The sequence below is a fragment of the Schistocerca piceifrons genome, chromosome X, assembly GCF_021461385.2.
Source record: "Schistocerca piceifrons isolate TAMUIC-IGC-003096 chromosome X, iqSchPice1.1, whole genome shotgun sequence".
Taxonomy (NCBI): Eukaryota; Metazoa; Arthropoda; class Insecta; order Orthoptera; family Acrididae; genus Schistocerca; species Schistocerca piceifrons.
In genome coordinates this window covers 536469734-536494182 of record NC_060149.1, presented here as the reverse complement: position 1 = coordinate 536494182, position 24449 = coordinate 536469734, and the positions used below count along the sequence as shown (strand labels likewise).

The following is a 24449-nucleotide window of genomic DNA, read 5'->3' as shown; positions in this document are numbered from 1 at the left end:
ACTTCTGAAACAAATCGGTGAATGCATCCAGGCAACAGAAAGATGGAGCAATGTTGTAGTAATAAGTGAGCTTATGTGCCCAAGTTCTTTGTAACTTTGACTCAGTTTTGAAATCACTGAAATAATTTCACATACACTTTCAACTAATGGAGTTTCTTTACATTTTCTCCTCCGCTTCTGGGTGCTTCATTTTTTTGTCAGGCAAAGGTAATTACATAACAATTTCAAATGGTATGTTAGTAAACACAGCAATTCAAGTTCATTTAGTGTTACTGTATGTCCCTCAGCTACAGGTATGTTTATTAAATTGTGTGATGAAATGTCAAGTAGACTTTTGATTGCTGTCCACTATTCATAACATCTGTATTTACGTAACAGTGCACTTTGTTTGTCAATTGCAGTCAATTTTTTGACAAAACAATATACTTGTTTGTAAAACAACTTTATAAAATTGGAAACATTGTTTCTCAGAGAGTTATTTTCCCAGTACTTCTGCTCACATTTTTTTAAAGATTTTTAAGAAGGCTATCTTTAAGGTAACACAAACACAGTTCAATATACATTATTTGTCTATCATTTGTAGTCTGGCTTCAGGAAAGAGCATCAGTTAATACACATTTTATTCTTTTGTAAGTTTGACACCTACAGAGCTAAACCGTAAGGTCTTTCCCAAGATTTGTCCCATCATATTGGCTCCTTTCTCATCATGATTTATCAAATATAGTGTGTTTAACTTTGTGGCCTGTTACCCTTTCTCTCACCACACTTGACAGTTAACCTAAGGGAAGGAAGTCATATGTGGCACATTTCTGTGAATTAATCAATTTTGTTCTGTGTGTTACCTTGTTTCGACCATTTGTGTATCAAATTTTCTGTGATGAAGATTGGATACAGGCGCATCATTTTCCTAAATTACCATGGAAAAACACATTGTGGCTGGCCAGCAAATTGGTCTAACAGCTGCGAGTCTACCACGTGTATTTGATCTCTCTCTAGCAACCAAGCATGCTGAATACTAACCTATATGAGCAGGATTCATTCAAATATTTCCTCTGTTATGATATTTTGAGGTACCCAGTAACTCAAGAGATTCACAAAGAATGTTTCTAACACAGAAATGGAGAGTCAAAACAAAGTGCAGTATCAGTCTATGAATGCCATGCAGGCTGTTGTTTCAGCATTTTGCAAATCTACTCCATCATGGGAATTTTTGTTAGTAACATGGACTCATTCAATAGCAACTGTGACATTTACCAAGTAAACACTAACCAGGAAAAGAGATTGCTCATGGATAATACCGCCTTAATAGTTCTACAGAAATGTGTGCATTATGCTACAAATTTCATTTTAAACAGCCTTCCATGAGAACTGAAAATTTTGAGTGATAAACCCAGTGTTTTCGAACCTAAATTGAAACACTTCTTTGTGGCATACCACTTCCATCAGTACATAAATTCCTCCCCATAATTTGCAGCATTGTGCTTTAACATTTTTATATAAAAAATTATAAATACTTTATTTAATATCTTCTATAACCTTTTTCCAGTTGTCAAATTTTCCTAGCATTTTTCTGTTTCTCATAAAGTGACTTCCTCCATGATTAATTGTCTTAGGTTCATATGATCTCATGAAACCTGCTAAATTACTTTAAATCATGTGGTTTGTGATATTGTCTCCCTGAATAATAACCAGAACTTCTCTTGCCACAAATCATTATCTGGAAGCAATCATGTGACCCTGTGAACCTCATTTGAAAATACAAAATTTGAGTGTCAATGATTCTGTTTTGACTGAGGGTTAATGCATGTTTAGGTACATAATGGTTCCACACTTTCAAGAGACATGGTCTTATATACAAGCTAATGGGTTATTTAACTCTAATGAAAAACTTTCATTCTTCGCCTATAACCTCACATGCACTGTGAATGGTGACACATGGTAAGCGAAGTTTTCACAGTGTTGTGTCACACTTCAGTAGATAATTAGCTCCCAAATAAATGAATAACTTCATAGAACCTCAGTTACTACTCACCTACTACCAAAAAGAGTGATATTACACATGCTATTTTTGTTGGTTTGAGACTACACTTCCTGAGATCTGCAATTGGCCATATTGAGAGGCACAGTGAAATATACATTTTTAACATGGCCTAAGTTTATTAAACAAATATTTTTTGTTGTCACTGTGATGCATCACCACAAAATTTTAAATATCTTATTTTGTTTCTCCTTTCTCAGATAATGGTCTTGCTGTATTTTGTAACATATGACTGTAAGATATGTTGTACATGTTCTAGATAGTTAAACATTATTCATCTACAACATACTATAATTATTTACTCATTAAGTATTTACTCACTGTAATTGAAGTTTTGTAAATGCTTGGCAATGGTTGATTTTTGTTATGTACACAAATGCATAACAGTTGCTGTGTAGTTCATTATGCATTTATGCATGAGTGCTTAATGTTTTTGAACATATCTGTGATTGTTTACGAGAATGTGTTTGTAGTTTCTATTACTTGCTGGGTTGAGATTAGTTTCAAATGTAATTAATATTTTCTTAAAAATACAAGCTCTTTAAAATATGTGATGGAATCAGTTTTGTTATTCTTTGACACTAATAAACCTCCAGAAATATTTGCTGCCATTTAATATGAGTACCTATGCATTCTCTGCAACTAACATGTTGACTTTTAAGCTATTATGAAGCAAAGATTAGAAATATTGTTAGATTATATATTCAAATATTTTATCCATTCACTTCATTACTTTTTATTGTAGGTGAGAATGACAGGCACAATACAATCTATTGGATCATAAAAGTGAGATAAATAAGGTTGATTGCTTTTGTGGTATCATTATATCGTGTGCAGTAGATGGCAGCACCTGTAGTATTTGTGTGGCTGTGTGGCTTCTGGCATTACAGAAGAATTTTCATATGCTTATCTGTCTCTAAAAACAGCTTCCATGGGCAAGTCTGAGAATGTTCTGTTAATTTAGCATTACATGTTAAGAAAGATATATCATCACAGCAACTCTCTTTTCATTTGATCTTCACCTCTCGCATTTTGGTGTTGCACAAAAGCAGATTTGCTAGTATGATTTATAGTTAAGAGCTACCTTTTAAAATAATAGGACAAAGCTCATAATTTTGACCCATAGAATATCAACTAGTATTACTTGATGTGAGATAATGGTCATGCAGTGCTATGAAGGTATGTAGGCATGTAAAAAAAATAAATAAATAAAATAAAACAAAAAATTAACATTATTGACATCTTCTGTTAAGTATTTCTAAGAGAACTGTCAGTTACCAAATCAGTATGAAAAAACAGTACTGGTGAAAATACTCTATAACCATTGCTTCTGTATTCATGAGTGAGAATACTATTTCAATTTTGTAAATTCACTATGAGTGGAAAGTATCAATTCTGTCTGCCTTCCAGAGACTGGAATACTTTAAACATATCCTACATATGGAAGATATGAATTAAAGGAGGGAATGAAAAATATTTCCATTAATATTTTATTTGAAATATCATTACGACTTGCAGTTGTCATTTCCTTTTTATGTCCTGTCCTTTTGAACAATCTGAACATTTATAATGTTTGAACTTCATGAGATATTCACCACCTATGGCTTTAAATTGCTTTCTGTGTAACAAACTAAATACTGTATTACATTTGTATAGCAACTAAATGATTAGTTTTGTTCTTTGATGCCTACAGTGCAAAACATGCCTTTCAATAACATGATTATTGGGGGGCTAATGGTGGGGAGGGGGTTTGGGGGAATGAATATCGGTTAACAAAACGAGAGTTGTGTTCCTCCACTGACAAATTGTGAAATGTGGTGTTGCTTAAAATAGTATTTGGTAACTGTTTTGGAGTTCAGGGTAAAAAATGTGTATTAATAAATAATAAGATGCCCATTTAAAGTTAAATGATATTTATTGGCTTAGACAGTAAGCTATTTGTCACTCTTATTCTTTTGTTAAAATGTGTTTGAAATACATTGAAACCTATAATACTATATAATTATATAAAAAAAAAGTTTGAATCTGTTGGAGTAATATATTCGTTGATTTCTGAAGTCATTTTATCCAATGTAACATGATACTCCATTGGGAGTGGGGAGGGGGGGGGGGGGGGAGCTATAGCACACACAGCCCGCTGGACATAACACATAATTGATGGCATCCTGAGAATACATGTAGTACTCTACAATTTGGTTCAAATATTCTTAAATATATTATTTAAATTGTTGTTGTTGTGGTCTTCAGTCCAGGGACTAGTTTGATGCAGCTTTCTGTGCTACTCTGTCCTGTGCAAGCTTCTTCATCTCTAAGTAACTACTGCAACCTACAACCTTCTGAATCTGCTTAGTGTATTCATTTCTTGGTCTCCCTCTATGATTTTTAGCCTCCACACTGCCTTCCAGTACTAAATTTGTGATCCTTTGATGCCTCTGAACATCTACTACCAACCAGTCCCTTCTTCTAGTCCAGTTGTCTCACAAATTTCTCTTCTCCCCAATTCTATTCACTACCTCCTCATTATTCACGTGATCTACCCATCTAATCTTCAGCATTCTTTTGTAGCACCACATTTCGAAAGTTCTCTTCTTGTCAAAACTATTTATCATCCATGTTTCAATTCTATACATGGCTACACTCCATACAAATACTTTCACGAAAAACGTCCTGAGACTTAAATCTATAAATGATGTTACCAAACCTCTCTTCTTCAGAAATAATTTCCTTGCCATTACCAGTCTACATTGTATATCCTCTCTACTTTGAACATCATCAGTTATTTTGCTCCTCAAATAGAAAAACTCATCTACTACTTTAAATGTCTCATTTCCTTACCCAATTCCCTCAGCATCACCTGACTTAATTCGACTATGTTCCATTACCGTCATTTTGATTTTGTTGATGTTCATCTTATATCCTCCTTTCAAGACATGGTCCATTCTGTTCAACTGCTGTTTCAGGTCCTTTGCTGTCTCTGACAGAATTACAATGTCTTCAGCAAGCCTCAAAGTTTTATTTCTCCTCCATGGATTTTAATTCCTACTCCAAATTTTTCTATTTTTCCCTTTACTGCTTGATCAATTTACAGATTAAATAACATCAGTAATAAGCTGCAACCCTGTCTCACACCCTTTTCAACCACTGATTCCCTTTCATGCCCCTCGACGTCCACCTGGTTTCTGCTCAAGTTGTATTTGACCCCTGCCACCTTCAGAATTTGAAAGAGAGTATTCCAGTCAACATTGTCAAAAGCTTTCTCTAAGTCTACAGATGTCAGATATGTAGGTTTGCCTTTCCTTAATCTATGTTCTAAGATAAAAATTGTAGGGTCAGTATTGCCTCACATGTTCCAACATTTATATCTAATGCAAACTGATCTTCCCCGAGGTCAGCTTCTAGCAGTTTTTCCATTTGTCTTTACAGAATTTGTGTCAGTATTTTGCAGCTGTGACCTATTTAACTGATAGTTTGGTAATTTTCACACCTGTCAACGCCTACTTTCTTTGGGATTTGAATTATTATGTTCTTCTTGAAATATGACGGTATTTCACCTGTCTCATACATCTTGCCCACAAGAGGGTAGAGCTTTGTCATGGCTGGAGCTGCCAAGGCTATCAGTAGTTGTAATGGAATGTTGTCTAATCCTGGCACCTTGTTTTGACTTGCTCTGTCAAACTCTTCATGCAGTATCTTATCTCCCATTTCATCTTCATCTAAGTCCTCTTCCATCTCCATAATATTGCCCTCAAGTACATCAGCCTTGTATAGACCCTCTTTATACTCCTTCCACCTTTCTGCTTTCCCTTCTTTGCTTGGTACTGGTTTTCCACCTGAGCTCTTGATATTCATACAAGTTGTTCTCTTTTCTCCAAAGGTCTCTTTAATTTTCCTGTAGGCAGTATCTATCTTACCACTTGTGGCCAGAATCTACATCTGCCCCTGGAAATGTCTTACAATTCGAAACCTGTCTTACCATTATATAATCTATCTGAAACCTTCCAGTGTCTCCAGGCCTCTTCCATGTATACAACCTTCTTTCATGATTCTTAAACTGAGTGTCAGCTATGATTAAGTTATGCTCTGTGCAAAATTCTACCAGGTGGCTTCCTCTTTCATTCCTTACCCCCATTCCATATTCACCTACTACTTTTCCTTCTCTTCCTTTTCCTACTATAAAATTCCAGTCCCCAGTGTCTATTAAATTTTCATTTCCCTTCACTACCTGAGTAATTTCTTTTATGTCATCATACATTTATTCAATCCCTTCAACATCTGTGGAGCTTATATACTTGTACTAATGTGGTAGGCATGGGCTTCATGTCTCTTTGTATCGCTGAGACATGCAAGCCTCCCCACCAATGGCAAGGTCCATGGTTCATGGGGAGTACAGATTTAAAAGTTAAGTGTCAATTACTATTCTTCTTGTAGTGAAGATACTGAGTCTATAATAGGGACTATTAGCAACTCAGCATCATTGCTATTTGGTGAGTAGTAACTTGTCCATTTCAAAATATTGTAATGATTCCATCCTGGATTTCCCATTGCTTGATTTAATAGTTAAATAATATGAAATAGTTCAAAATTATATTACACTCATAATAGCCTATTTTCTTGAAGTTTATGAAGCAACAGAAAAGGATCTACATTTTGTGTAAAAATCAAATATTGTGTCTATGAGAACCATAGACAATACACAGTTCACTTAAATGGATTCTTAAAATTACTGTAGAATTTTAGGCAGTTTGTAATAGGTCTATAAATATCTATACAAGTAGGTTTGTGACGAAATTCTTTAAGCTGTAGAAACTAATGTTCAATTAAAAATGGTTTCAATCTGACATTAAGAGTTGATATGGTACCTAGAAGATTTTATTTCTTGAGCAACCTGTTGTAAATCCATTTACCATAACAAAGGGTTCATCTTCATCTGAGGCTAATTCTTCTTTCCCAGAATGGACATTCTTTTTCTTTGCCATTTTAATAAAGTTTATTTTAATCTTTTTGGAACGAGTTTGGATTTTCAGTAAAATATTTTCTAATGAATACAACAGTCTCAAAAATATACATACAGGGGGAGATTTCCTGCTGTATCTGCATACTGGTTTACAAGAATGCCTTTCTATTAGTCCTCCCACTATTCTTTAAGTCCTTTTCTGCATTCAGGAAAGATCCTCACTAGATACTGCCTTATCATCCTAAATTATAATATAATATTTTAAGATAAAGTACACGAAACAAAAATAAATACTTTCCACATAGCGATTGTGAAAAGAAACTTTGAGTATACCCAGTTAATTATTTTATTATTTCTTCCCGTGCACCAAGAGTCATAACTGTAACCACTTGACATTGTGAGAACAGAGTCAGTTGAATAACTATAAAAGAAATATGCAAATATGCTGAATTCATTACACTATTCCGTAGATGATCAGAGACATTTTTGGCTGAATGCCTCACTCCTTCATGTGCTGCACTAAGGTTGAGCATTGTAGTTAACATTTTTCAGACATTTTCAGTATGTGTGTCTCATCTAAGTCCATTCTGGAGAGAAATTACAAGATTTTTATGCTGATGTTGTCTCTGGAGAAAACATTCATATGTTTTTATAAGATATAAAGTACTGCATATACTGGTGGTTCACAAATACTGTGTTTTCAGTCAAGTATAAAACGTTTTCTAATATTCTACCTGGACCTACCTGTAAGTGACAAAACAAAGTGGCTATGTTTATGTAGTTATGTTACTGAAAATGTATGTCCCTGAACCCTGGCAGCTGAGACATCAGTCTGCTCTTTTGGCATGTGCCTTTTTAAAACTTTGGAGACAAGGCATTTAACTTTTATGTTACATGGACTGTACCCAAAAAGACACCATTAGCCTTTTCTTGGCTTCATAAGTGTATTGTAACTTTTTTCAACATCTGTCATCTGTATAAAGATAATTTATGACCCTTGGGCCATCACGAAAAGTAGATCATAGCATGTGCCACTCCTATTGGTGGGAAAGGAATACAGTCAACATTGTGCATTATTTTCTATTTACATTCCCTTCATGCTTCATGCCATGCCTCATTAGGTCACACACAGTCCAGATCGCATAGATTGTTGTCTGCTACACGCTTTGTATTCTTTTCTTAAGATGACCTTACAGTACAGTACAGTACAGTACCTTATTATTATTACTATTATTAATATTATTAGTAGTAGTAGTACAGAACTGAAAAGTAGAAAACGGCTAGTTGAAGCTCTAATAAGAAATGTATTCAAAAACTGTAAATATGACTATACATCAGCTGTACAATCTATTAGTGGCACATGAAAATTTGTTCTGGACCAGGACATGAATGTGAATTTCCCACTTAAAGCAAGTGGTTGCCTGAACCATTTTGGCTACCCCTATATGCCTCCTGAACCAATCCAATATGTTGTGGTATTTACATCCCTCAGTACTCACACAACTTCTGTGACTCCCACACAGGAAGAAACAATGTTATTATCATCATTTTGGCCTTTCTTGGTGTGTAATACAAGGTTGCAACGTTTGTATTTTTCATTGTCTGTATAGCGCTATGCAATATCCTTCACACATTTCTTCTATTTCATACAGCTGTAGATCATCAGCAGTGTTAGTTCCTGCAGACATGAATCACTGAACTGGCAATGGCTTTGATAAACAAAGGAGGTCTGGTAGAATGAACTTTCATTCAAAATACACTACTGGCCATTAAAATTGCTACACCAAGAATAAATGCAGATGATAAACGGGTATTCATTGGACAAATATATTATACTAGAACTAACATGTGATTACATTTTCATGCAATTTGGGTGCATAGATCCTGAGAAATCAGTACCCAGAACAACCACCTCTGGCTGTAATAACTGCATTGATACGCCTGGGCATTGAGTCAAACAGAGCTTGGATGGCGTGTACAGGTACAGCTGCCCATGCAGCTTCAACACAATACCACAGTTCATCAAGAGTAGTGACTGGCATATTGTGACAAGCCAGTTGCTCAGCCGCCATTGACTAGATATTTTCTGTTGGTGAGAGATCTGGAGAATTTGCTGGCCAGGGCAGCAGTGAAACATTTTCTGTATCCAGAAAGGCCCGTACAGGACCTACAACTTGCGGTTGTGCATTATCCTGCTGAAATGTAAGATTTTACAGGGATCGAATGAAAGGTAGAACCACAGGTCATAACACATCTGAAATATAACATCCACTGTTCAAAGTGCCGTCAATGCGAACAAGAGGTGACCAAGACGTGTAACCAGTGGCACCCTATACCATTATGCCTGGTGATATGACAGTATGGCAATGACAAATACACACTTCCAATGTGCGTTCACCATGATGTTGCCAAACACGGATGCGACCATCATGATGCTGTAAACAGAACCTGGATTCATCTGAAAAAATGACGTTTTGCCATTCGTGCACCCAGGTTCGTCGTTGAGTATACCATCCCAGGTGCTCCTGTCTGTGATGCAGCATCAAGGGTAACCGCAGCCACGGTCTCCAAGCTGATAGTCCATGCTGCTGCAAACATCGTCAAACTGTTCATGCAGATGGTTGTTGTCTTGCAAATGTCCCCATCTGTTGACTCAGGGATCGAGACATGGCTGCACAATCTGTTACAGCCATGCGGATAAGATGCCTGTCATCTCGACTGCTAGTGATACGAAGCCATTGGGATCCAGCATTGCGGTCCATATTAGCCTCCTGAACCCACTGGTTCCATGTTCTGCTAACAGTTATTGGATCTCGACCAATGCGAGTAGCAATGTCACTATATGATAAATCGCAATCGTGATAGGCTACAATCCAACCTTTATCGAAGTCGGAAATGTGATGGTACACATGTCTCCTCCTTACATGAGGCATCACAACAACATTTCACCAGGCAATGCCAGTCAAGTGCTGTTTGTGTATGAGAAATTGATTGGAAACATTCCTCATGCCAGCACGTTGTAGGTGTCGCCACCGGTGCCAACCTTGTGTGAATGCTCTGAAAAGCTGATCATTTGCATATCACAGCATCTTCTTCCTGTCGGTTAAGTTTTGCATCTGTAGCACGTCATCTTTGTGGTGTAGCAATTTTAATGGCCAGTAGTGTAGTTCACTTGTAAACAGATTCAATTGAAGACATTTTTCTAAATTTATTTGGCTATCCATATATGCCTCCCCAACCAGTCCAATATGTCATGGTGTCTACATCCCTTACTTCTCGCACATCTTTTGGGATTCTCACACGGGAAGAAGCAATGTTGTTATTGTTGCCGTGGCCTGTCTTGGAATGTAATACAAGGTTGCAATGTCTGTATATTTCAGTGTCCGTACAGTGCTATACGATGTCCTTCAGTCATTTATTCTATTTAATATGGCTGCAGATCATTAACAGTGTCATTTCCTGTAGACATGCATTACTGAATTGGCAGTAGCTTTGATAAACAAAGGAGGCCTATCAACATCCACTCAAAATAGTTCACTTGTAAACCAATTCACTGGAACACATTTTCCTAAATTTATTCTGGCTACAGAAATGTCAGAATGGCCTCAGAGTAGATGGAAGTTTAGCACAGAACTAAGCAAGGCAAGAAAAGGTACAGGTAGTATTGCACTATTGTGGAGGCTGTGATGAAGGACTTTTTTTCCAAAGTCATTCAAAATATTTCATACTAAGGCAGATTTAACAAAGTAATTTTCAATAAAAACCTACATTTCAAAACAGATTTATTTTCAACGCCAGCAGTTTCTAATTTGATCTCCATTTTGAAAATGAAAGATGACAAATATTTTATTGTTGTTGTAAAAACAATGTATTTTCATTTTAGTGTCAAAAAAATGGACAGTGATGTAAGTTTATGTTTATTTGCCATTTTTTAATAGGAAAAAAGACTCTACTTCAATTTCAATAAACTGACATAAGATAAATCTACAACACAAAATTCAAAAGTCCTGTGAAAAAGCACAGTAGCACCCAGCTGAACTACATTCTAGCCCCCCAGCTCACAAAGTGTTAATTAAAAGCATGTAAAATTTGTAGTTCTATTGGTTTCCCTTTGTCTATGTTTGTTTCAAGCAAATTCAAATAAAGATGGGCATAGCTACTGATATATCCAGTTTTAAAATGCGGTCCAAAATACACATTACTTTTGAATCTAGAACACAGCTGACCCTCTTTTTTTTTTTTTTTTTTTTTTTTTTTTTTTTTTTTTTTTTTTTTTTTCAAACCACAGCAGAACTACATTTGTTAAGCTGTGTGTCACCAGTTTCCTTGAAGATGATTTTACATGAACAACTTTTTGAAGTTTGTGACAATGTTCTCAGTAGATCAGAATATTCCAGAAATTTTGTGTAAATGTGCCACACTAAGTCATTAAACTTCGCTGAGTCTCTTTCATACTGAATTACTGCCATGGGTTTGAATAATCAAACTGCTGCAACTGTTGGAATTCTTTATTACAGAACATGACTGGTTTCACAAGTTAAATTTGCATCTTCAAATGCTTCACTGTATGCAAAAGGATAAAAGAACATATCAGAAATTTAGCCATGCCAAGAAACAGGCAGATAAAAGCAATTAGGTTTTTGTCTACTAACAGTCAGTCTCCAATTCTTCTAAAATATTTCAAACAGTACCCTTTTTCTCTTGGCAAAGTATTTGAAGGTTGGTGGCATAATTAGAGACTGTGTGCCCCATTTCTAGCAAGTGAGCACTCAAAGCTGATTTTGTACTGGAATTAGCAGTATGCTCCCTAAAACTTACATTAAAACTTCTCCCATTTTGCCCATGTATTCTTTTATCCATTTGTATAGAGTGAAGCATCTGAAGATGCAAATTTAATTTGTGAAACTGTTTGTGTTCTCTAGTAAAGAATTGTAACAGTCACAGTGGTCTTGCTTATTCAGATTGCCCAACATATAAAATAGTGTTCATTGACATAAGTTTTCCATTCAACAGAAATCTAATTTTATGATGAGTAACTTTACCAGAATGATGAAAAGTAGACTCATCAGAAAAAATTAATGGTAGAGTTAAATTGTTGTCTGCCATTTCCTCTAGAATTGCAATATAAAATTCACACCTTTCAGTGTGGTGACTGGGACTTGGAATAAATGTGATTTGAATGCCATTTGATGTATGGTGTTTTAGAACCTGCCATACAGTTGGTTTAGGCATCCTAAGTTAATTGTTTGCATGTGTTGTAGTTTTTCTAGGGCATCTTTTATAGGTTTCACTTATGCAGCACAAATTTTCATGTGATGTGCATGAATTCTCCATGCATTTCTGTTTGCAGATGTTATCATTTACTAAAAAGTTCTGGTCAGACTCATAAATTGGCTTATGTGAAAGACTTTATGAAAAAGTTGGCTAATTTCATTGCACATTAAAATTGGTCTCGAACTATGCTAATTATACAACACAAATTTCTCATTCCTGTGTCACCATTTTCCTGCAAATGAACAGTAGTGCCACTAATGCTCAAAACTGATCTTCTACTTGAATTTTTAAGACCTTTTAATTTTTCTTGGACCATAAGCATTGGTGGTGTGTTTCTATCTCTTATGGTGTATGAGAGACAAAATTTGCGACATCTGCTCATATTTTGAATAGCCTCATATACTTAACATGGAACTGTCATAATGAGTTTGAACTGAGATGAATACCAAGATACTGATCATAAATGCTGTCATAGTCTTACTTACTTACTTACTTACTCACTGGTCATACTGGACTCGAGAGTCCATTACCGCAGCAATGTATTTTCGCTATCTGTCTCCGTCTTGGGCTATTTCCTTTCCATTCACCTTCAATACCTAGGCTCCTCAAATCAGGCTTCACATTGTCCTTCCATCTATGCCTCAGTCTTCCCACAGGACGTTTTCCTTCTAGGTGCCCTACCAGTACTCTGCGCGCTGCCCTGCCCTCATCCATTTGAGCTACATGACCCGCCCATCGCAGCCTACGTTATTTAATAATACTGATTATGTTAGGGCTTGAATAGAGTTTGTGAACCTCTTCATTATGCAGTTTTCACCACTCTCCGCTAATGTCATCCCTTTTTGCTCTGAAAATTTTCCTCAAAATTTTGTTTTCAAATACTCGAAACGGCTTTTCATTTTGCACAGTGAGAGACCAAGTCTCACACCCATACAGCATAACTGGTAGAATAATAGTTTTGTATATTCTAATCTTTAAATTCCTAGACAATATCCGTGATGAAAGTAATCAATTCAGTGAGAAGTAGAACTAATTTCCCACCTGTAATCTCTTCTTCAGTTCGGATTCAATCTTATTTCTCGATGTGATGTCCATGCCTAGATACTTAAATGTGTTCACTTTTTCAAACTGCATGTCTCAAACTCTTAACATTTCCTGATCTACTGCTGTTGGCATTCTAGTAGTAACTAGGTATTTAGTTTTGTCTTCACTTATCCTTAGACCTACATCTTCACTAGCCTTGATTAACGCATTCACATTTGCTGTTACAGATTCTTTCCTATCCTAATGATGTTTAGATCATCTGCATAGTCATCATCTGTAATGCTAGAACTAAATAGAATATTTACATGCATCCATGTCTGAATGAACAGACACTGTTGACAACCCACAGCTGTACAAAATATTTCAGAATTAATTTGCTGGTTGCAAATTCTGTTGACTTCAGCTGTATTGTGTATTGTTTCATTTTTCAGTAATGAAGCACTGTCACTAAAATCTAAGATACAATTGAAACCAATCTCTTTTCCATGACACAACATCCTAATTTTCCTTTTTGCTGTTAGTACATCAAAGTCTGTACTGTTGAAATTTGTTCCTTATGTGAAGAATCTCTTTAGATTGGTGTTGTTGATTCATAGTTACTTTTATATCATACTTCACATTGATCAAACCAATTTTAATGAGATATTTATGAGACTGTGATGGGCAAGTGTCAAATATCACATTCATCATTAAGTGTTCAGCTAACTAATCAAATTCTATGTATAAGAACCCATTTCTATTTTTCATACAAAGTCTGAGTTTAAGATATTGAAACTTGTCTCAGATTTATGTTTCAAATATATTGTTAATGATACTACAAACAAACCATATCATGATACAAAAGTCTCTGTTTTTGCAGGAGTATTTATTTTCCTCTGATAAATGTGAGAAGTTAACTACTTAAAATTACCACAAGTTATTTGTACTTTCCACAGATAAAATCATGCTGGACAACAACAAATAAAGCAAATAACTAAAGAAAATTTACATGTAGCACATGAAAACAGAGAAGTAGGTAAATGGATAACAGTGAAAGTTGTTTAGGTGAATTAAGGCTGAACAAATCAAAATGAGGTAGATGTAATAGAATTTCTAATCACAAATTGACACTAAATGAGTGAATAGATCAAGATGGTGGAAGTTCCATCTGTGAAGTTTGGGATTACTGGTGAGAGAAGAAGAAAACATTTTATAAACATAGAGGAGCTAGCATGAAAGGAATTGCAGTTGTATTACAGAGCATATTCATAAAATAGTATTCATGCTAACTCATGTATGTATGATAATAATGTTGACGTAAGAAGGTCACCAGAAGTTGTGTATGTGATGATCCAAGCCACATATCTGATGACTACAGAACCCAGTTCATAGAGAAGGACAGCTTCTCACCACAAGAGAAGCAACAACTAATAAAAATGTTGCTGAATAATTTATATTACTTGATACTTTGTATCACTTAATGAGTCAGCTTTGTGCTAGAGTGCATACATTTTTTACAATGTTCGAAAGTAATATGGAAACAATGAGAAATTTTTAAGAAGTGCAATAAGTACTGTACAGAAATATATCCTGTAATTGTAAAATAAATTTATATTAGAGTAACAGATAGGTGAAATGTGTAAACGTGTAAACTGGGGTACTGTTGGTTATGACTATGCAATGACTGATAATCTCTGTATGAATTTATTAGTTGGAGTGTACTGAAGTAATAGGCCCAGTTCTCTTGTGGTGGACTAGACAGGGGCGTGGTTAGTAACCCTATACAAAATTATCGGAAGGGAAAATGGCTTTAAATGAATATCACAAATTTTCTTCTTCAAAATTGATATTCATAAACTCAGAATCTTCTAACATTTTAGGAAATATCTTGTTGCACTAGCAACAAGCTTGCAGCCAGTGATGTGTTACTTCAAAATTTGGGAATGTCTCTGATGTAAGTCTTGATTGCAGTGTTTGTCCCTCGTGCAATATCATACACTGTAAAGTATCTTCATTCAAACAATTTTGTGATATGTTTGTGTAAATGTTAAAGCAAACTGTAGTCTAATAAAATGATGAGAAATGTTAATAGATGCCCAGGTAACTTTCGTTCTCTCTTCTAAGCATCAGATTGTACCATATTTTGATAAGTGATAGTACGGATGAAAACAAGAAAAAATATATAGTAAACATTAGCTCTCAATTACATACCATAAAGCAATAAACACTTGTTTATCTTTGCTACTGCAAACACTTAGCTGTTTTGCAACATCTTTGCTGTTACAAGCTGTCAACAAAATGTCATGAAAAACTAGGTAAGCAAATAAGAATACTTTATTGTGTTACTGTGAAACAGCAGAGCTTCTAACGTAATTTGCTTGCTGTTACATACAATCTGCACTTTCAAACCATTGCCAAGGGAAGTGTTCACTGTGGTGTCCGTCCAGAGTACCATGTGCTTCTGTCCAATGCCTTACAAAATCACACACTCTGAAAAACTCCAAGTTTGTCACAGATGTGCTGGCTGGCTTCCTATAGCCTTTACACATCATTAATGAGTGTCACAAATACTAAAGATTTCAATAGTCCCCACAATAATAGGCTCCCATTATGCTGACAAGTGTAAAGATAAACCTACAACGTAAAAGCATTTCACAAACTTATCAAAACACAAAATAGTTCCATTAGAACTAATGTATGTGCTTCACTTACCCAATATTGTGAATGCAGTTTACTTTAACAACAGTAACAGACATTTACTCCATGCTGTCATGGACAATAACAGAGGAATGTATCCTCATTTGATGCTCACAGCTTTTAAGATTTGCATTTTAGATCCCATGTTTGTTACGTATTTTTGTCCTATAAAATTTCAGTTGATGTTTTCTTAGTCGCATGTATTATGTTAGATACCTGTTCGGTATCTTGTCTGTTCCACAATTTGTAGACTTCTCCTGACTTATTGGGTCCAAGGATTTTCCTAATGATTCTACTCTCTAGTTTATTGATATTTCCTAGTGCATCTTTCCAATCAATGACCAACATTTCTAATGCATATAAGGCTTTTATCTGATGACAGTACAGTAATGTATCACTTTTGAATTATGTGAGATACGTTTGTTATTTTAGATGTTTCCAGTCTTCCAAAATACTCTGCTAGTCTCTTGGTTTCTCTGTACATGAGCTTCTTTTTCTATCACATTTCCCTGTATCATTTTCTCAAAGATATGTTAGCTTGTGAACTCCCTTGATCTCGCCATATCATGTCATGATCTTTTTTTATGCATCTTTTTGGTCTGACATGTATTCTGTTTTCTCACAGCAAATCTGTTGTGCTTTTCAGCCTTTACTGCCAAATCATCAGCAAATTCCAGACAGCTAATCTCAAGTTCTTTGATTTTCCTTTACAGTCTGATTACTTTATAAAGTCCCTGAAACTTCATTTCTTTTTTTCCCATTCCCTGACAACTTTCTCTGATAATGCATTGAATAATTGTGGTTAGATACCATCATCCTGACTCACTCATGTTCTAATCTTGAAGGATTCTGGGAACTATCCCAAGAATTTTATTTTGGATTTCATGTTTGTTAGTGTCTGTTTGATAATGTCCACTGTCTTCTCATTGAAAGCCCCTTCTTTCAGTTCAATAATTAGTAATGGTCCACCCAAAGAGCCATAAGCCTTTCCAAAATCTACAAAAGTGCACATGGTCTCTCTGCTTCTCCTCACTTGGTATCTCAGGACTGTCTTTAAATTGAGCGTCTTTTCAGCACCGGGTCTTCCCAATCTGAAGCCTGTTTGTTATTCTCTTATTTTGTTTTCTAGTTAGTACTGTCTTCCATTTAGTGGGCATGGTGATACAATTTTGTATGTGATGGGCAGTAACAGTCTTCCATATGCTTTGTATGATATTTGTTATTTCTCTGATGGCATTCAGCCCAGCTTACTTTAGCAATGAAGCTATGATGCCATTTCTTATGCTGCTCTTCTATTTTTTCAATTTCATGATTTGGTTCTTGATCTTCAGTCCACCTAGTGCTTTTCAGTTATCATTTCTGTTCATCACTTGGGTCCTTGGGGATCTATAAGCCAGTTCAGGACAGTTCAGGAGTTCACTGAAGTCTCACAGTTCACTTTGTTGCTCAGTGCCAGTTCTCTATCCTTTTTTCTGACACACAGATTTTATGGTTTGTGTCCTATGATTAAAGTCTTAAATGTTTTATGGAAGTTTCTCATACCAGTCATCTTCTGTCTGAATTCTTTATGACATTGCTATCTCTTCCTCCCATTCATCTTTGATCCTTCCTGATTTTAATTTTGTCGTATCAAACTTTGGCATCACGTTGGTCCTCTTGTCCATTCTGTTTGATAGTGTGATTTTGATTGTGATAAAATAATGCTCAGTTTCTATGTTTGCTCCTTTTCTACCCTTTACATTAATGATTTTTCTGTTGTTCTTCTATGTAACTGCTACATGGTCAATTTAATATACTCCTAATAATCTAATCAGTGACCTCCAGTCACTATTTTCTTATCTCTTCCTTGAAGTGAGTTGACATTATTCTCATACTGTTTTGGTAACATAACACAACCAATCTCTGGCCATTCTTGTTAGTGAATCTGTACTGGATATTGTCCCTATTGTTCCTCTGAATCTGTTTGCCTAAGTCTTAGTTCAAATCAACAAACAATACTTTAATATCTCCATTACGGATTTTTTTTTCTAATTCATCCAACTACTTGTAGATTCCATCATTGTCTCCCTTTTTATATTGATTTACTGGTGCATGTATGTTGTGCACTGGTGCATGAATATGACTTATTTGCACATTTGAGCCTCATTGTCATCAGTCTGTTATTTTTTTGTTTCACTTCTGTTATTAAATGAAGGATCATCTTGTTGACTGCAAAGGCCATCTCCAGGTGTGGAGCTTCCTTGTTTATTTTCTTGTCTGTTTTGCTCTTTAACAATCTGTAGTTAGTGAAATCACATGTGTTGTCATTTGCTATAAAGATTTCTTGAATTTCCAGTATCAGGATCTTTTGTTCATCCAGCATCTTTTCTAATTCACATAGTTTTCCTACTCTGATTGGTGTATTGATGCTCAGTTTTCCCAATTTAGAGTCCAGAAAAATACTTTTAGGTAAGTCATTCTACCAAAAATATACTTCATACTAACATACTTCTCTTTTTAGTAATTGTTTTCCTTGTTATCACCAGTCTGCACATGATATCCCCTCCACTTCAGCAACTCTCAGTTATTTTGCTGCTCAAATAAAAGAAAACATGACGTACTACCTTTATTTCTCATTTCGTGATCCTATTCCCTCAGCATTGCTTGTTTATTCCTATTTCATTCCATTACCCTTGTTTTATGTTTGTTGATGTTTAAACTTATTTAAGACAGTATCAATTCTATTCAGTTGCTCTTCCGAGTCCTTCACTGTCTCTGACAGAATTACAATGTCACTGGGAAACCTCAAATTATTTGTTTATTATTGCTGAATTTTAATTCCCTTTCCAAATTTTTGCTTGGTCTCCTTGACAGTTTGCTCAATGCACAGATTGAATGTAATTGGGAATAGGCTACAAACTTGTCTCACTCCTTTCTTAACTACTACTTCTCTTGAATGTTCTTTGACTATTATAATAGCAGTCAGGTTTCCATAGAAGTTGTAAATTTCCTTTGAATCTCCAAATTTTATTCCTGATACTTTCAGAAGTTGAAACATTATATTCCATTGCCAAAAACTTTGTCTTTAATTTTTGAATAATGACAACGTATCACATTTTTTGAATGGCACTCATTTGTAAGTTATGAAACATTTCATTAATTGTTCAGTTATTGATGTGTTAGTGGACAGTCAGTGCTGTTGTTGGTTCCTAAGATACAATTTGCCATCAAACCTCTATTACATACATAGCTGTAATAGGAGGAAATAGATGAGTTGCTCATTTGAAGGAGGGCATCAATGGACACTGAGACTGAATGTCTAATATACTTTACATGTCATGCAGAGGAGCAAATAAGTCGTAGTTTATATAAATTTTAAGACTTTTCTTGCTGAAATGCTTTGTGTGAGAATATTACTACAACTGTCATCGGAAAAGTATTATTTAGAAATATCCAAATTAAGATATAATGTGTGGCAGTTTTTGAAAAACTGGTGGACCAAATACAAGCAAATTGTATCTTATGTTAGTGGCAATATGTGATATGTGGAGGAACATATAATGTTCGCAATCATTCAGAATGATGCCACAAAAACTACTGTTATAATGAGAGGCCAAAAAGTAAGAAAGTCCAAATGTATAAAAAGGAAATCATATACATGAAAATTTCTGAAGATAATTGTATGCTGAGATAGTGAAAACCTGTATCAGGAGCAACTTATTTGATCTATGGGTGTTTATATGTAGTACAGAGATATAAAACTTCTGTTGATCTGAAAAAAAAAATGTGGTAAAAAGTATTCAAAATTGTGGTGTGTTAATTCCACTCTGACATTTATGTTTGGCTTAACAATAAAATGCTTTCCTAAGGCAGGTGATAGTTTATGTTTCATTGCATTGCACACTGAAGATCTGAATGAAGTAGATCATCTTCACATATCAGGCAGGAAATGTGCTGCTTATTTTTTATTTATTTTTTTTATACTGCATCTTAAAATTCATTAGTCTCATAGTGTTATCAATTTGAAAATATGTTTTAAGTCTATAATGATTTAAAATATACTGACAGTGTGCTAACTCGTGCAGAATGGTGAAGAACCTGGAATTTGCATTGTACATGTTGTGCAGCCTCAAGCATCCCATATTAAACCTTTTAATCAACTAGACTTAATCAAAAACAGATTCACAATACTGATATGAATTTTTTCATTACTGACCATTGAGAATATGAAAACAACAGCAATCTTTGTAAACATAACAATAACATTAAAAAGTCATAAACTGTATAGCATATGATCAGCATGTAGCCACACATTCACTGTGAAAATGTGTCATATTTATAAACCAGCTTACACTTTTCACACCATAGTGAAATATTATGAACACAATACATTTAACTTGAAAATAAAAAATTATGTAGTTTGATCACAAGTTGTCTCTCTGAGCATTTAATCAGTATTATATGGCGAGTTCATTATACAGCATGACATACTGTTTAGTCAGCACAGAGTGCAAGACTACGAATTCTGAACAAACCTAGGGTGTAATGAACAATAAATGATGTGAATAAGTTCCATGTGAAACTTTTTGGTAGATCAAAACTATGTACATGACCTGGGCTGAAACCTGAGACCTTTGTCATTCATGGGCCAATGTTCTACTGACTGAGCTATCCGAGCATTATTCACAGCCTGCCCTGACAAGTTTACTTCTGCCAGCACGTCATCTCCACTCTGGCACATAGCATTTTACCTAACAGGAAGCTTCACATAAGCACAGACTAAAATGAAGAGAGAAAATTCATTTTGAAAATCTTCTGATATTTCAGTCACATAGTTAAATTGAGTCATACCTTAACTCTTTCATGAGCCATCAGAAACACAAAAAAAACTAGTAAAAAGTTTGTAGTTTGTTACCATATGTATCAACCAGTAAGATGCAACATATTACATTCAACTTTTCATGCTGCTTTATGCTTGACATCCATATCATGTACCTAATTTTAGCTTCACACCTGAAGGGAACAATATCTCTGTAATGGATAATTTTTGACCCCTCCCAATGAAATTTTCATCACCATAAAAATGAAATTTCTAATTTGACACCAAGTGAGAAATATTGTGCTCACTCTCTCTTCCACTAGTAGCAGCTTCTTCAGCTGTTTGTTTTTATAGCAGCTCTTGAATTGTTCTTATGATGTGACAACTTTCAGAACATTTAATCAACTCAATGGCCAATGTCAAGCCATTTGTTACAGACACATGATGCAAATTATAAATATAGGCTCTAATACTGCACTCAAAGCACTGACACTTAGTTCACTGATTTAGATTTAATTTGAGACAGCATAAAGACATATTTCAAAGTTAAAATAATGTTGTATCCTAACACCAGAGTACGGTGTTCTGTACTAATTTCTTAGACTTTGTACATATTGCCATCATGTTGTTGTTTATGACCTTTTCATTTCTCCCTATCCAATCTCGATCTGCATAGTGTTATACTGTGCTGTGCATTCACATGGACCTGTGTTGTTTCTGTGATATGTTCCTACCCTACTTTTTAGTTTTTATTTGCATTTACACAACTGGCTCTAGATGAACATACATGGAAACAAACCAACACTGCAACTGTTGTATGAAACTATTAGCCTGACGCTATGGCATTGGTCAGTCATTATAGTTTCTTAACTTCCATATCAATTCGGGTTCAGGTCTCACATTACAAAGTGCGGATCATATGTTTGTAAAGTAAATATTTGTCATTGTATCTTTTGGTAATGTTAAATTTTTTCTCCATTGTTCCAGATACAACTCTCCATCCAAAACAAAAATATATAAAAATATCTATCTCAAAGAAATGTTACTTACCATGCCTGCAATAATACTTAATAAATATACTGTGTTATTTCAAATTGACTGTGCAAGAAATTTCTTGAAAATGTATTCTAAATTACTATAATTATTCTCATTTTTACAGGCATTTGCATGGTTCAGTGACCTGCTTGTAGAACATGCAGAAATATTTTGGTCACTATTTGCAGTTGACATGGATCAAGTGTTGGCAGAACAGCCTCCAGATACATGGGATTCATTCCCTTTATTCCAGATACTGAATGATTATTTGAGAACTGATGGTAAGTACATGGACATTACAATATCTGTGAAGAAATATATTTTGGATTTTCAACGTTTGATGCTGTTCATAAACATATTTCTTTGCAGATAATTTAAAGAATGGAAGGTTTCATCAACATCTTCGTGATACATTTGCCCCACTGGTTGTAAGATATGTTGACCTAATGGAATCTTCAATAGCACAGTCAATTCACAAGGGATTTGAGAAGGAAAGATGGGAAATTAAAGGGTAATATATTCTTCTAATATGTAAATGCTAACTTTTAAAATTAATTTCTACATACCTACAGAAGTAACCTCTATTAGTTGTTGGTAGATAATTTTGCTTAATCTGAAAGTTGTTTTGAACTTGTGTATGAGTTAATCATAAGTATGACTTTTCCTATATCACAGCTACTAGACACTTTTTTCTGCAGTTGATGTGGCTTTCAAGTTTTAATATCAGTTTAGTGTAAATTTAACAAGTAGAACACATGTTCTGTTAAAAAAATTCATACAGTGCAAAGTGTGTGGGGATGAATGTATGAGTGATAAATCGAGAGATAAAACTGCAAGAGATCTTGTGTTTGTAGTTTAATCTCATGTTAACAAAGCAAACATAGATGTGTGTGTCATGATATGACCAAACAGAAATCCAGGAAAGACAGGAAGATAGCACTGAGGAGTTGTTTCAGGAACCTCACCATAGGACAGAGTGAAATGATCTATGCAAGTAAGACAATGAAAAGAATAAACTGATATGAAATAATGTCTATATCCACAAGAGCCTCCCCCCATGAACCATGGACCTTGCCGTTGGTGGGGAGGCTTGCGTGCCTCAATGATACAGATAGCCGTACCGTAGGTGCGACTACAACGGAGGGGTATCTGTTGAGAGGCCAGACAAACGTGTGGTTCCTGAAGAGGGGCAGCAGCCTTTTCAGTAGTTGCAGGGGCAACAGTTGGAATGATTGACTGATCTGGCCTTGTAACATTAACCAAAACCGCCTTGCTGTTGTGGTACTGCGAACGGCTGAAAGCAAGGGGAAACTACAGCCGTAATTTTTCCCGAGGGCATGCAGTTTTACTGTATGGTTAAATAATGATGGCATCCTCTTGGGTAAAATATTCCGGAGGTAAAATAGTCCCCCATTCGGATCTCCGGGCGGGGACTACTCAAGAGGACGTCGTTATCAGGAGAAAGAAAACTGGCATTCTGTGGATCGGAGCGTGGAATGTCAGATCCCTTAATCGGGCAGGTAGGTTAGAAAATTTAAAAAGGGAAATGGATAGGTTAAAGTTAGATATAATGGGAATTAGTGAAGTTCGGTGGCAGGAGGAACAAGACTTCTGGTCAGGTGAATACAGGGTTATAAATACAAAATAAAATAGGGGTAATGCAGGAGTAGGTTTAATAATGAATAAAAAAATAGGAGTGTGGGTAAGCTACTACAAACAGCATAGTAATCATATTATAGTGACCAAGATAGACACGAAGCCCATGCCTACTACAGTAGTACAAGTTTATATGCCAACTAGCAATGCAGATGATGAAGAAATTGAAGAAATGCATGATGAGATAAAAGAAATTATTCAGATAGTGAAGGGAGAAGAAAATTTAATAGTCATGGGTGACTGGAATTCGAGAGTAGGAAAAGGGAGAGAAGGAAACATAGTAGGTGAATATGGATTGGGGCTAAGAAATGAAAGAGGAAGCCGTCTGTTAGAATTTTGCACAGAGCATAACTTAATCATAGCTAAAATTGGTTCAAGAATCATAAAAGAAGGTTGTATACATGGAAGAAACCTGGAGATACTAAAAGGTATCAGATAGATTATATAACGGTAAGACAGAGATTTAGGAACCAGGTTTTAAATTGTACGACATTTCCAGAGGCAGATGGGGACTCTGACCACAATCTATTGGTTATGAACTATAGATTAAAACTGAAGAAATTGCAAAACGGTGGGAATATATGGAGATGGGACCTGGATAAACTAACTAAACCAGAGGTTGTACAGAGATTCAGGGAGAACATAAGGGAACAATTGACAGGAATGGGGGAAAGAAATACAGTAGAAGACGAATGGGTAGCTCTGAGGGATGAAGTAGTGAAGGCAGCAGAGGATCAAGTAGGTAAAAAGATGAGGGCTAGTAGAAATCCTTGGGTGACAGAAGAAATATTGAATTTAATTGATGAAAGGAGAGAATATAAAATGCAGTAAATGAAGCAGGCAAAAGGGAATACAAACGTCTCAAAAATGAGAACGACAGGAAGTGCAACATGGCTAAGCAGGCATGGCTAGAGGACAAATGTAAGGATGTGGAGGCTTATCTCTCTAGGGGTAAGATAGATACAGCCTACAGG

At 35.4% G+C, this 24449-nt stretch overlaps 1 protein-coding gene across 1 annotated transcript in view; it reads left to right on the top strand.

Annotated features, from left to right (window-relative positions):
* Nucleotides 1-24449, top strand: part of LOC124722506 (calcium-dependent secretion activator-like) — a 798081-nt gene that overhangs the window by 590345 nt on the left and 183287 nt on the right. The window contains exons 18-19 of the mRNA XM_047247660.1: nucleotides 21944-22100; nucleotides 22189-22330. Coding sequence (XP_047103616.1) covers nucleotides 21944-22100; nucleotides 22189-22330 — 299 coding nt within the window. The remainder of the gene's footprint in view (nucleotides 1-21943; nucleotides 22101-22188; nucleotides 22331-24449) is intronic.